Source organism: Platalea leucorodia, assembly GCF_965183815.1.
Source record: "Platalea leucorodia genome assembly, chromosome: 9".
Taxonomy (NCBI): Eukaryota; Metazoa; Chordata; class Aves; order Pelecaniformes; family Threskiornithidae; genus Platalea; species Platalea leucorodia.
Genome location: NC_138831.1, coordinates 34,143,612 through 34,156,752, shown reverse-complemented (window position 1 = coordinate 34,156,752; position 13,141 = coordinate 34,143,612). Strand labels below are relative to the sequence as shown.

At 39.1% G+C, this 13,141-nt stretch overlaps 1 protein-coding gene across 1 annotated transcript in view; it reads right to left on the bottom strand.

Moving 5' to 3' along the window:
• The window catches only part of MTMR10 (myotubularin related protein 10), a 40,549-nt gene extending 27,611 nt beyond the window's left edge, over positions 1 to 12,938 (bottom strand). Inside the window, exons 1-2 of the mRNA XM_082322106.1 lie at positions 12,553 to 12,938; positions 11,023 to 11,083 (exon numbers count right to left, since the gene is read on the bottom strand). Coding sequence (XP_082178232.1) covers positions 11,023 to 11,083; positions 12,553 to 12,612 — 121 coding nt within the window. The 5' untranslated portion in view covers positions 12,613 to 12,938. The remainder of the gene's footprint in view (positions 1 to 11,022; positions 11,084 to 12,552) is intronic.
• Between the last annotated feature and the right edge of the window lie 203 nt (positions 12,939 to 13,141).

Sequence of the window (13,141 nt, the reverse complement as noted above, 5' to 3'; positions counted from 1 at the left end):
TTCACCAAAGCCAGTCCTTTTTACTTCCCTCCTCCATTCCTCATAATTGCGTGGCTACACTACAACATGTTAATACTAATCCTATTTTACTGCAACTTCATTTATTCTCATTTCATCCAACGTAAATACGTCCTGAATTTTTTGGCCTAGCTTCTCCTTTGCACTCAAGTTTACAGCCCTAACACAGAAGTGTCAGTTTTGAACCTGAGTATTATAATATGGCAAGACAGAGAGTGCATGCATACCAATTTCAACTGAAGGGTTTAAACATATACAATGAAGCATGAGAAAGTCTGCAATGCAAATATAATAGAATCAGTTTTCAAAAACCTCTAGAAACTGAACTTCTTTTTTAAATGCAGGTTTGGAATTTTATATCGACCCGGCTTTTATCCCTCATTTGGACGTCTATAATGAGCAATATAAAAAGGTGCAAACCTTCCAAAATCAACTCAAATTTAGGAAAGCAGATAAACAACATAAGTAATACATTGGTCTTGCACAACGAATCCTTCTTGTATCTGTAGTTGAGTAGGTAATTTTTCTATACAAGTGTCAACAACAGAGCTATTCAGAGATATTACACTGCACATTTTCACAATGTAGCTGCTGCTTTTTTCCAGTAAACAGTCACAAGCTGTTCCAGACAGGGAACAGCAGTCAACACTTCCATGTGACTCGGACAGTCAAAGCATGATCTCAGGAGACAAGAGCAGTTTGTTTAAACTCTGTCAGGAAACCAGAAAAAAAATTACAGGTTGCCACCCTTATATATAAAGCCTAATGATGTTCAATAAAAATATTTCTACATTGAATACCTGAATCACAAAAATAACACAAAAGACTGAAGGATCTATCTAGCTAATACATCTTCCTCTTAACACACAGCCTCAGAAACTGTTAAACTTGAGAAAAATTCTGCTACATCTCCCAAAAGCACATGCAATTTCACTGCTTTGTGTTTTGGATGTTAAGAGAATTCATGGTATATATCTAATTCATCACAATGCATAACCCATACAATCCAAATAAAATTCAGAAAGCAGAGTATGCACGCATGGGAATTGGAGACAACAGAGGCATGCCTAAACATGCTGAATTCAGCGATCAGCAGAGTGAGTGATCAATAGGTATCACAGCTGCTGTGCAACCGCACCAGTTTTGTCTCCCCAGCCTGCAGTCGTACTACGTGAGCCTGGTCTAGGCTTCAGGGCAATTTATTCCCGCAAAATTTAACAACACAATCCCTGATCAGTAACAGCCTAAAATAAAGGATGTTCTGCACCATTTGGCCTACTACTGAATATTTTTTTTGTTATTTTTGGTGCCATGCCCCACAGGATCAAGTTTAATTTTTTTGTTTATCTTATGAAGGCAGTAATTTGTAACTTACTATCAGGAACTCTGGATATAATAGCCTGCATACATGCAAATCACACAAAATATCTAAAAAGTTTTCTTAGCTTTTTTGTGTTATTTTGTGTCAGTTTTATCACTATTGGTTATCAATGGCAGGGCAATCAGACAATAAGCAAATTTGATAGATCTGAAAAACAAAGCAAGAACTGCTAGAATTAGCCCTGCATTAGAACTTATAATTGGAAATTTCTGTATTTTCTCTATTGATAAGGGTCCGGATTCTTTATAGCAGTAGGAGATGCATAAATAATCCTCTTTCACCTATATAGCCAGTTCTCATGTTTGCTATTTTAAGATCCTGTATTATCTTAGCTTAAAATTCAAGAAACATGCCAACAAAGAAAGAGACCTCAAGTAATTTCCAGGTTTTCAGTTGTTCACTGAAGCAGTTGCCAAACGCTTCGATCCAAAAGAGTTTCTAGCACCGTTTTGCTGCCTATGAATACAGAAGGAATATAGCGGAACAGTGTATCTTAAAACCTTAGTTTTCAGGGAAGAAGGTTGATTGAATAGCATCTACAACCACACCCTTACTCACGTATGAGGTGAAACAGACTGAACAGTATTCAAGAAATCTAACAATACTGTCTGAATACAAAAATGCTGCACAATGAAATAAAGTAACTGAGCAGTTTACAAGGCGACATATTTATGCTGTATTGTATATATATAAACACACACATACACATATATATCAATACATACACAGAGAGACAGACCATACACGCACATGCATATATATATATATATATGTGTGTGTGCTAAAATTGCTAACATACAATATTTCTAGCGCAATAAGAACCTGACACTTGCTAGAGGCAGTGAATGGCTGAAATCAGACTCCATAAATGAATAACGCAAATCCTACACGCTCAAGAAGTTTGCAGGTACCCTACATATTGCTAAGGGAACTTTTCAAATGCTGTACTAGAAGCATAAGAATAAATTTATTAGTATAAACTTTCTTTAATCAGCATTGAAGTTCTAAATCAAAATCTGAATATGTTTAATGTACATTCAAGGTCTAATAGACATATGGACAATAGAGGGTATTAAGTACTTTACACAGTCATATAATGCCTACCTAAATTCTTAAAAACCTAGCACCTGAATACACTTAGGAAAATAACCCCCTGTTCCTCATTTATAATGCCGATAGTGATTATACCCAATTAAGCAACAGAAAAACAGCTTACGTAAAAAATAGTCTAAAAAGTTCACAATAGAAAAGCTACAGTTAATTCAAGCAGCCATTTAACCATTAAAAATGCACATCCGTGACTACACTTGTATTTAGAAAGATCTAAGTCTAAAACTGCTCCAAAATGATTGGCAAATAATTAACTTCTGTAAATTTCTCAGTAAGAATTTCCAATAAAAACTTCATTAATAAGTAACTGAAATGTAGAACATCTTCACCCATTTAGCTGCCTTTTCTTAGCTGTTCTCTTGTAGAGAGAATACCAAAATTGTATGAGTTTATTAGTATGCGCCAAGCATTTAGATGTAAATGTCTCTAATCCACTTCTAAATGAATCTTCTGTTCAGTGTGCTCAGCCACTTCCAAACTTAAGAAAAAAGTATTTGTAAGCTCATGACATAATTGTCTTTTATCTCTTTCCTGATTTTCATGAGCTCTTACAATGTATTTATGGATTTAAGGTATGTGAAGACAAAAAAAAGCTGCACATTAGTGTAGATATCACCCATCTTTTTTTTTTTCCCCAACTATTTTCCAATACTTTCACAATTAGTTAAAAAATAGGCTACATTTATTTTTCTGTACATCTGCAGAAAGCAAAAGAACAAAAATGAAGTAAAAATGTTGTTCCAAAAGCACAGCTCAATACTGTGATTATTAGGGAATTAAAACCAATTTGGATATATTCTATTTGCATTAATTTTTAATAGGAGAACCTGGGATTTCTGTCAAAAAACAACACTAACCACTGCTTGGAGAGTGGTGTGTTTTAAATGCACAGTACCAAAAGAGCTTGCTTTGCCAATCTGATTAGAAAAATTGTTATTAAAATATCATATATGAATATTGTACAGTTTCTCTAGTGTGCTAACAAACAGAAACAGAGAAAGAACAGGACAAGAGCTTAGCTAAATTTTAGAAATGCTCAGTAAGGAAAAAAAGGGCAAAAAAAGTAAAGACTTCTTTGCAAAAGTCTTCAAAGAACAACTATTCTTTTCCCATGCACAATAACAAGATTAAAATCAGTATTTGTCCAATAATGGCTAATCTTTGTGAACCTTGCAAAAGAAACTGACCAGAAGAGGGATCTGAAAAGATAATTGCTTCTCTGAACTAGGATGGGATGCTCCACAAAAGCTTCCCCCACACCGCAGAAATGCAGTGAAGGACACAAGAACGTAGAGCAGGCAACCAAGAGGAGGTCACATGGCAAGAAGGGAACATCCATCATGAGCAAGGCTCTCATTAGCAACTAGATCCAAAATAAAGCATTGCAGCAGATTAAAAAGCTGTTCATGCTTACAGAGTTGCTTTAATCCAGCCACTTGTATTACCCCTAAAATGGAAACAGTTCCATATTCAACATTCATTCCCACCTCAACCCTTGTGCTGGCACTGCCATTTGCGAGAGACTTTGTTAATCACATCAGAGAATTGATCCAGTTGAAAATAATACTAATCATGTATTTTTCTTCCTTTTTTGTCAGTCCTGATTTCATCTGAATTAGCTCTCTGATCTGGCTTGTTCTTTGGTTGCACAAAGAAGTGTCAGCACCAAGTAGCTAATAGCAACACACACCTGTGATGAGAAAAAATGGAATAATAAACAGCTCCTCTAGGCATCAGTATATATTTTTAGGCCAAATTAAAATAACCCTATTACCAAACACCCCTCCCCAAAATGTTTTAGCGATGATTTGGTCAGAGTTCTGTAACGTGAACAACAGATAAGCCAGTGAGGAGGGAGAGTGTTTTGTGTTTTGCATATTTTTAGTCTGGCTACATAAACTACAGATTCCCAAAGCCTGACTTTGCCTAAACAATATAATCACTAACAATTTGAGAGGACTGTGGTTTTCAGCCTGTTATTCTATAACTATGTCACCAATACAAGTTACAGATGCTGTTCTGAACTTATAATATATTACTGGGTCTAGCTTAAATTACTCAGGTTTGGCTTAATAAATAAATCAGTACAGAAACACATGTTCCTTAGAAATTAGTTCACTGAAGACTTACTTCACTGGAAGCAAATATAATTGCCAAGAGACAAAAACCCCAGTAGTTTGGTCAGCTGGCAATTCAGAACCTACACTAACATTTTATCCCCCTTCTGGAGTTTAATGACTTGTGGCATTAAATATATGTAGGACAGAGTGGGCAGAAACCAATTACTTTGGAACGGTTTTGCAGAATGCACAGGCAGACACATTAAAATATTTAATTTTAAAGCATGTTCATCCTTCTGTCTTTAAAGAAGGATTTCCATATTGCCCTACAGCTAATCTGTTGCAAATAGGAAAGCATTTTGGTAGAGATTTACAATACTTCAAATATATTACTAGTCAGAAGCTTTAAGAAATGCCCTCTATGTACTCATAACAAAGAAGGCAGAACAAACTGACTCCATCCACTAAAATCCACTTGCAAGACTGTATCTGAAACTTAGATTCTACATGCAGACTGCCTTAGTAGTACTTATATCATGCCAATTCTTAAAAAAAGCAAAACCAAAAAAAACCCAAGCAGTTAACTGAACCCAAAGCATGCCTGAAAATTTACTTTGAGTCAAACAAACAAAAAAGCTATAATAGAAAAGAGTATTTACTATATACTTACTGTAAGTGATGCCTCATTTATTCTAAATATAAGTCAAATGCTTGGTTCATTTTTAAACTTCTTGCAGTATGAAAGATTAGTTTGCAGAAAGCTGCTCTTTCAGATTTCAAATCTAGAATTTGAAACTCTCATAATTTATTTAAATAGAACTTCCGGTAATCTTGGTGTAGACCAAAAAAAAACCACCTTTCTACTTTAGGAAAGCTTTAGAGGATTGTATTACTTTCCAAATTGTCATTCTGATGTTCTAATCTGGCCATTCTGAAATGTTGAAAATAATTTCATGCTCTTGTATGACACTGATTCCTGAAAATGAGTTGAAATTACAAAGCTATTTCACTTATTTGTCTAATATCACACCCTAACTTTAAAAACAAACAAACTTTTACAGTAACATTTCAATTTCAAATAAGAAACTTGATGCAGGGAAAAACCCCTAACCCTGCAATATGATGTCTTAATCAGCTGCGCAATGAGTAAGAGAGCCTTGGCTAGCATACCACAACGCTGGAAATAAGAATCAACAACTGAATATGCTTTGGAAACAATCAGAAACCGACTTCATACAAGTTCTATTCAGTTATTATCAGCATTGATAGGCTATCGCTACTCACCATCAACAGATGAACATCCTTAACAGATCAAGCAATACCTACTTGAATATCAACAACTTATTCCAGAAATATACATGGAAAAAGGCACTGACAGTAACAGCATTACTACCTGTACCAAGCAATTAAATCATCCCAGTTTCCCCTTTGAGGTGTTAAACAAATATGATTCCTAACACACTAGAAATGCAGACCTGACAAATCTCTGGGGTTACGCATTAACCTCACTAACTTGGTCCCTACTTCTTCCCCCTCCCTCCCTGGTCACAGCGCAGGCATCATGCACTCACACTGCAACACCATGATCTCTCTTCTCCAGTCCTGGGACACCACACACCAAATGAAAACACCAAGAAAGAGGTGCAGGGGTTCAAAGCAGTCAGAGGCGAACATACCTGGGGTACTAACGCACAAGGGTGCGTCACCAAAAAGCGTACTTTCCTTCTCCTATCACAAGATACGTTGCAGCTGCTCTGGAACACATGACTTAATGTACTAAGGATTTGCAGAAAGCAGAAAAAAAAAAAAAGAGCTGGGAGCTAACTTGTGAGAGAATCAGACACTTCTAAAAGATTTAAACTTTCCATGATACAGTCTTAAAAACCTCCCACAATTAAGTTTCTATAGCCAGTTGCCTATCTAAGGGCACACGTACACAAAAAAGCAAGTGAAAAAACAAAAAGCAGGTGGTCAAGCCAATTAGACTGGGATTATTAGATAAAAGCCAAATATATCCCGTGGCAAAAATCTTGAACACAATATGTAATGCCACCTCAACAAGAACACAGCACAACTGGAAAATGTTCAGAGGTAATCAAAAGGATGATTAAAGATATGGAAAGCTTCCTTCTTAGGACCAACTAAGAACACTAAGCTAGAGGGAAGCAAAACAGAGTGGACATGCAATACAAGTCTGAAAATCACAAATCACATGGAATGGAGGAATATGGCTTGACGTTTGCTGTGTCATACAAGAACTAAGGTCTATCCAAAGAAACTAGATGGTGGTAAGTTCAGAACAAAAAAATAAATGTAGTTTGTAACAGCATATAATGGAATTGCTGAACTCCTTACCAGATGAAGCTGTGGTGATAGAAGTTTACATGGCTACAGAAAGCAATGAGATAAATTCACATAAGAAAAATCCAGCAAGAGGAATGAAATATGACAGCACTGTCTCTATGCTGCTCTAACTCCTCGCTTGGATCTCCCCATTACGTTCCTCTAAGAGGAAAGTTCCCATGCCACACATTGAGGGAAGCAGGGAGGGCAGAACAAGCAGCTGGGAGTGCTGCTTGTCCTGTTCTTCCTACACGCCTGCTGTTGGCCACCGTCAGCGAGCGGTGACATCTGACCCAGTCTGGCTGTACTTATGACCTGTTTATAAACCCACCACGGGTGTGATCGCACACCAATGATGGCACTGAAGTTGATGTCTACAATCTGACCATGAAACACGGTGCAGACACAGGAGACTGTGAATAGCTACTTTGCAACAGCAGCTCACCACCAATATTGCTTTAACTTGCCTTAACATGAGCAAGCCTTAAAGATAAAAAAATACTATTCTAATTCAATTTGCTTCTATAATGTTACTGTATAAACTGTTAAAAACAAAAACAACTGAACCATTTCTGGCTGTTTTGTAAAAACTTACAGGTAACAACTACTAACAATCTACTAGCAAATTAGTATACTGAGCAACACTAAAATAATTACTACAAGCAGGTATTAAGATTCAGGAGGAACAATCCTTTTCTCACACTTAATCAGATGTTCCATTAGTGACATAATCTCCTGCAGAACATCCTGTGTGAGCAACAGTGAGGACCTTTTCGCCTGATCTTGCCTAAACAATGGTATGGCACTGCTTGCAGTGCAGACACTGGACTGGTTCATTATCCATCCATGTACTGCACCTCTCTGCACACTGCTTTGCCATTCAAATCGTGAAAACACACACTGCATTACATTCCAGTTATGTTGTACAATTTTTTTGAATGCTTAAGCTGATGTCTCAAAAATGCTACAGACGTTGTGGAAAACAGCCTGCAATTGATTGCCAGAAAAAAACCCACACCTGCAAGTTCAACAACTTTAACTTCATTCTCCCCTGAAGTACACAAGCTAATTTCCTACTAGCCAGGCGAGGCACTTTAACAGACTGACTGGTAGACTACCTGCTATTTCTCTATTTTTCATCTTTGACACGCTTATAAAACAAGCTATGCAAACAAAGGAAAAAAAAGTGAAACTGTTACAGAGGCCAACTCTTCAACTAATTCTGCAAAAGCCCTTGATCAGAGAGCTACACCAGGAGAACAGAACTGCAGAAAGAAAAAGAAAACATAACTCCATCTTAAACCTGTATCACGTGTTTTGTAATGAAATTATACCAAATTCTATAAAATAATTTGTTTTTCCCTGCTGCAGTATCAGTGTTGCCACTTAGAACCAAGGTTTTACTTGCTTTAAATGATATTTGTTGCTTTTCCTAATACACCACCCTCCATAGGGCACATAGTTCCATGAGAACGCAGACTTTTGTTCCAAAAGCTGAAGACAAGCGTCTCTATTCCTCTGAGCACCAGAGGCAACTTTAAAAACAAACTCTACAGGTTAAAAGTAGATTCCAATGTAAATTCCAATTCTCTCCCCACCCTCCCCAATAAAAAACTCCTCATTTTGTAACCTGACTCATATTATTTCCATGTCTGGAACTCCCTCTCCTAACCTCCACTGCACAGAAATACAAGTTAGACAGTGGGGTATTTAGCTACTTTGGACTTTCAATTTTTAGTAAGCTACTCGCTCAAAGTGACTACGTTTTACTAATCAAAAGCTTAATACAACTATTTGCAGTTTTCAAAGATTACTAAAGCCAGTAACTGCTTGTGCTAATATAATTTACTTCCAAAAGAACTCCTTAAAAACTCCATCAATTAAAGAAGCATAATAAACATTCAGCCACTCAGGTTTAACTCTGTTCCTGAGAGGAAAAGCAATTTCACACAACTATTAAGAGTAGGATATTAGGAATACCATACTCAAACTGTACTTGCAAGGGAGTACAAGTCAGCCTTAGTATAATTAAATGAGTTGGAATTTGGCCAGAAACTTGGGTTATGACAAATCCAAAAGCCAGCCTATCCAACAGTACAATGTGTGCTTGTTTATACACTTTTCTACTGCACCATTCGATGACAGAAACAAACAAAAAAAAAGGCATTTAAGCTGGTGCTTAACTTTAAACAGGAAGAGTTTCATTTAAGTCATTTTTAAAAAGTCACTTCTAAACTTCCCCCCACCCTCATACAGACTGATGCTAAGATTTTGTCAGAGCTACTCTGTGGCTGTACAGAGCAGTGAATTTTATTTTTAAATAATTCAGAGTAACACCTTAGAATGATATGGAGGTGGACATTTTAATTCTGTGGTGAGTCATACTCTTTCAATCGGTTTCTATATAACCTGGGGCAACTTACTACAAATGCCCCAAAAGCCATCAAATGCTGATTTCAAAGATAGTGCAGACAAGGGAAATGATGCAAACATGGGATAAATATAAGCCAGTTGAGAAAAACAAACCCAGTCAGCACCATTTTAAGTGTACTTCGGAGTTTCACAAATAAAGAATGAACCACACTGCAAAAAGTTACTGCACAGAAGTTGTTTTCTATAACTGCTCATGCACGTGTCCCACAGTAAAGGCAAGATGTGTTACATTTTGAGAAAAGCAATCTCATACTGCCTTGCATTTTCTGTGGAATGTCTCAGAGAAGAACATGCAGTCACTTCCTTGTGAGTCAAAGACCTTGGATGAATATCAACTGCAACATAACCAGTAAGATGCCAAGTGGTAAGCAGAAGTTTTGCAAGCATAAAAATATAACTGTATTTCAAATACTGAGCAATCTTAGCAATGTATTTTAAGCTATTTACGCCTTAAGCAAAATCTGTATTATTTTGTTTCATGAAGAGAGTCAGTCAGTTTTTATTTACGCTTTCAGTTGAACCTCCTCCACAATACTTCAGCCTCTTAAGCTTAAGGTACCTCAATGGACCATACCACATATCAATTAGTACTGCTTAATTAACAACAGTCCCATACGAAGCAGGGATAGAAATAATTTTTTAAGAGTAACTTGTTTATTCTATTGATCACTTTGAAAGTTAACGTTTTACCAACTTAGACAACATGATAGCAATAGCTTCCTACATTAGTATGTGTGCATAAATTCGTATTTGTTAACATATAATCTGAATGCTAAGAAAAAAATGCAGTATACCATTGTTTTAAACTCAAAATTAGCCTTAGAAACAGCAAGCCAAATTTATTACTGTAATGTACAGTTTGCAATGAAAATAATCTTGACAACAGTAGATTGTTCCTTTGGTATCTGAAAAAGGCTTTTAGAAAACCTCATTGATCAAAGTGTCATTTACCAAAGATTATTTCTTGTTTAAAATATGGATGTCATGAATATCCTACATTTTTATAAATACGTAATTATGAGCAATAATAAAAACATTGCTTTTCTCATCCACACACTAAAAAGGTTATTCTGCATAGGTTTAAAGACACTTATAAATTCCTAAATTACGTAACATATTCAATATGCATATACAATAAGAGTAAATTAATAAAGATGGCCTTAGAAGTTTTCCAATACAGAAGTCCATCATACCTACCTACTGGAAATTCTGTTAATATTTTTCTTTAAAATAAAAGAACACTACAACACATGCTATGGTAGTGGGTTCTGCACACAGGCAAAGGTCTGACTACCTGACAAAAATGTCATTACTAGTAGTCTTCCAAAATGTGTCATAAATGTTACAGAACTTACAATGGTTTCATTTCAAATATTGGCAATAAAACCAAGACATTATTCTACACATACTAAAGCATTACACAGGCAAAATTGCCTATGTATTTATTTAGTGTGTCAGGCAGGTTAGAACAATTTTCTACAGTCACAAATATCACTAGCTTTTCCTACTTAGAAGTTATATTCCCACAAGGAGCACACTAAGACTGAAATATATCAAAGTCAATAATCACAGTAAAATAGGGAAAACTATTTACATTTTACCAATTCTATTATAATAAACAAAAGGCTTAAATATATCCTTGTTGAGGTATCTGCCAAATTCTTGATTTATGCCTACCTGGCAAAAGTACTGGTTCCAGTTTTTTAACCCTTGGTTCTGATGCTATATGGTCTTCAGCCTGAAAAAAAAAAGAAAAAAAAAAAAAGATAATGTACTTAAGAATCAGAACTTTACAGTCAGTCAGACACAAGCCTGATCTATTTGGGCAAAGGAGATAGTTCTTTTAGCTTAAAAAGCTGATCTTAAAGAGCTAGGATACAATCACAGCAACAGTTTCCTGTGGAGATACTAACATTTTTGTGTACATTTAGCTCTGTACCAGAAGAATACTATAACATTTAAAGTGCTGATGTTTAACTACTTGTGTAACCTAGGCTATAACAAGTCACAGGACAAATGAAAAACAATTTGGCTTGACATTCTGTAAAGGCTCAAGTCCTACAACAAGCTTTACACAGATATGGACACTCAACTTTGCACAAAACTCTCTACCAACTTTTAACATGCATGACTTTCCAACACAGGAAAAATTTCCAAAAAAACAAGGCCTAGAACACATACATGACTATTTACATTTTAATTCCAAACCTTAAAAATAAACGTACTTCTATAAAAAGACTGGAACCTTCAGTCAAATAACCTTAATGCCTATGGTTCTTACACTGATATCGCCATTTCCCAGGACTAGGACTGTCCAGAACTATGTTGCATGGACATTTCACTTCTACCGAGAAATTGTGAAAAAGCAAAAATGAGTCAACATGTCAAACGTTGCTAGAAGAGGTCCTGCCTCATCTAAAATAAATAAATAAAAACCACATTCTGGCAAGCGCACACCCAGACCACACAAAAAATCCTGGTGGTTCCACTAGATACACTTGATACTATCAGTACGCACTATGTATAGTATTCTACTATATATACTTGATTTTCTTATTTATGCCATGAGCCAAGTTTTAAATGTGAAACGATGGCTACAGTGACAGTTTAATTATTTGCATAACCAACAAGCACCAGCTGTTTTCTCCTCAAAATATTCCACAGTGCGAACGTGGATAATGCCAATCCCACCCAGCACAAAGAGGAAAGCGAGCCCAAACACCTGAAGCATTATTCAGAACTTTCCAAAATAATCTCACGTTGGCCGGTTTTAATCAACGCAAGACTTTATTTTGATAAAAGTTCCGCTCCGCAACCAAAGTTTGGGCTTGCCACCAGCATATGCTCGCTTTATGTTCGTGTGCGACTTCAGAGACCGAGAAGCCAAGAGGCTGCACTCCAAACCGACTGCAGACCTTTTGTTTCCCTGTGCGACGGGGGATTTCTGGGGCCCTCCGGAAGCCCCCCCAGAGAGGCGCAGGTGCCGGCTCACCGCCCCGCCAGGCCGGCAGCCCCGGGGCCAGGCGAGGCGAGGCGAGGCGGGGAGAAGCTCCGGGCAGCGCCCCGGGCCCCACTCCAGGCCGGCCCCGCCGCCGCCGCGCCGGGAGGGCAGCCCCGGCGGCGGCACCTCGGCCAGGGCCAAGGACGGGGCCAGGGCAGGGAGGGGAAGAGCCGAGCAGGTCGCTAATGGAAATAAAAGGCTGTTACCTGAGGCAGCGGCAGAAGGTAGGACTTGAAGGTGGGTTTGGGCTGCCTGAGAGAAAACATTGTCGCTGCCGGCGGGGACCCCGGCGCGCGGGGACGGAGCGGCGGGCCGGGCCGGGCCCAGGAGGCCCCGTCCCGCGGGGGCAGGGTGTCGACGCCCGCCGGCTCAGGCCCGGCGCCCCGCAGCCACTCGGGGCTGCGCGCTCCCAGTCACACGGCCCCGGCGGGCGGCGGCGGAGGCGGCCCCAGCGCACCCTCCTTCCCCAAGGGAGGAGTCAGCCGCCTGGGCAGGCCCGGCCTGGGGCTGCCGCAACCCCTCATGGAGCCCCCGGCGGCTCCCTCCGCCTCCCCGCGAGGGCGGCCGCCTGCCGGGCCCAGCGGCTCTCTACCGCCGGCGGCGGGCAGGCGGCGGCGGCCCCGGCGGGCGGCGGGCCGTGCCGGGCCGTGCCGGGGCGGCCATGTTGGGGGGAGCAAGGGGGCGGGGGAGCGGCCTCCCTACGGCGGCGCGGAGGGCCCAAGCGGCCGCGGCCCGGCGGGGCCGCTAGCCCGCCGGCAGCCGAGTAATGAGGGTGTTGTCCACTTCTAACGGACG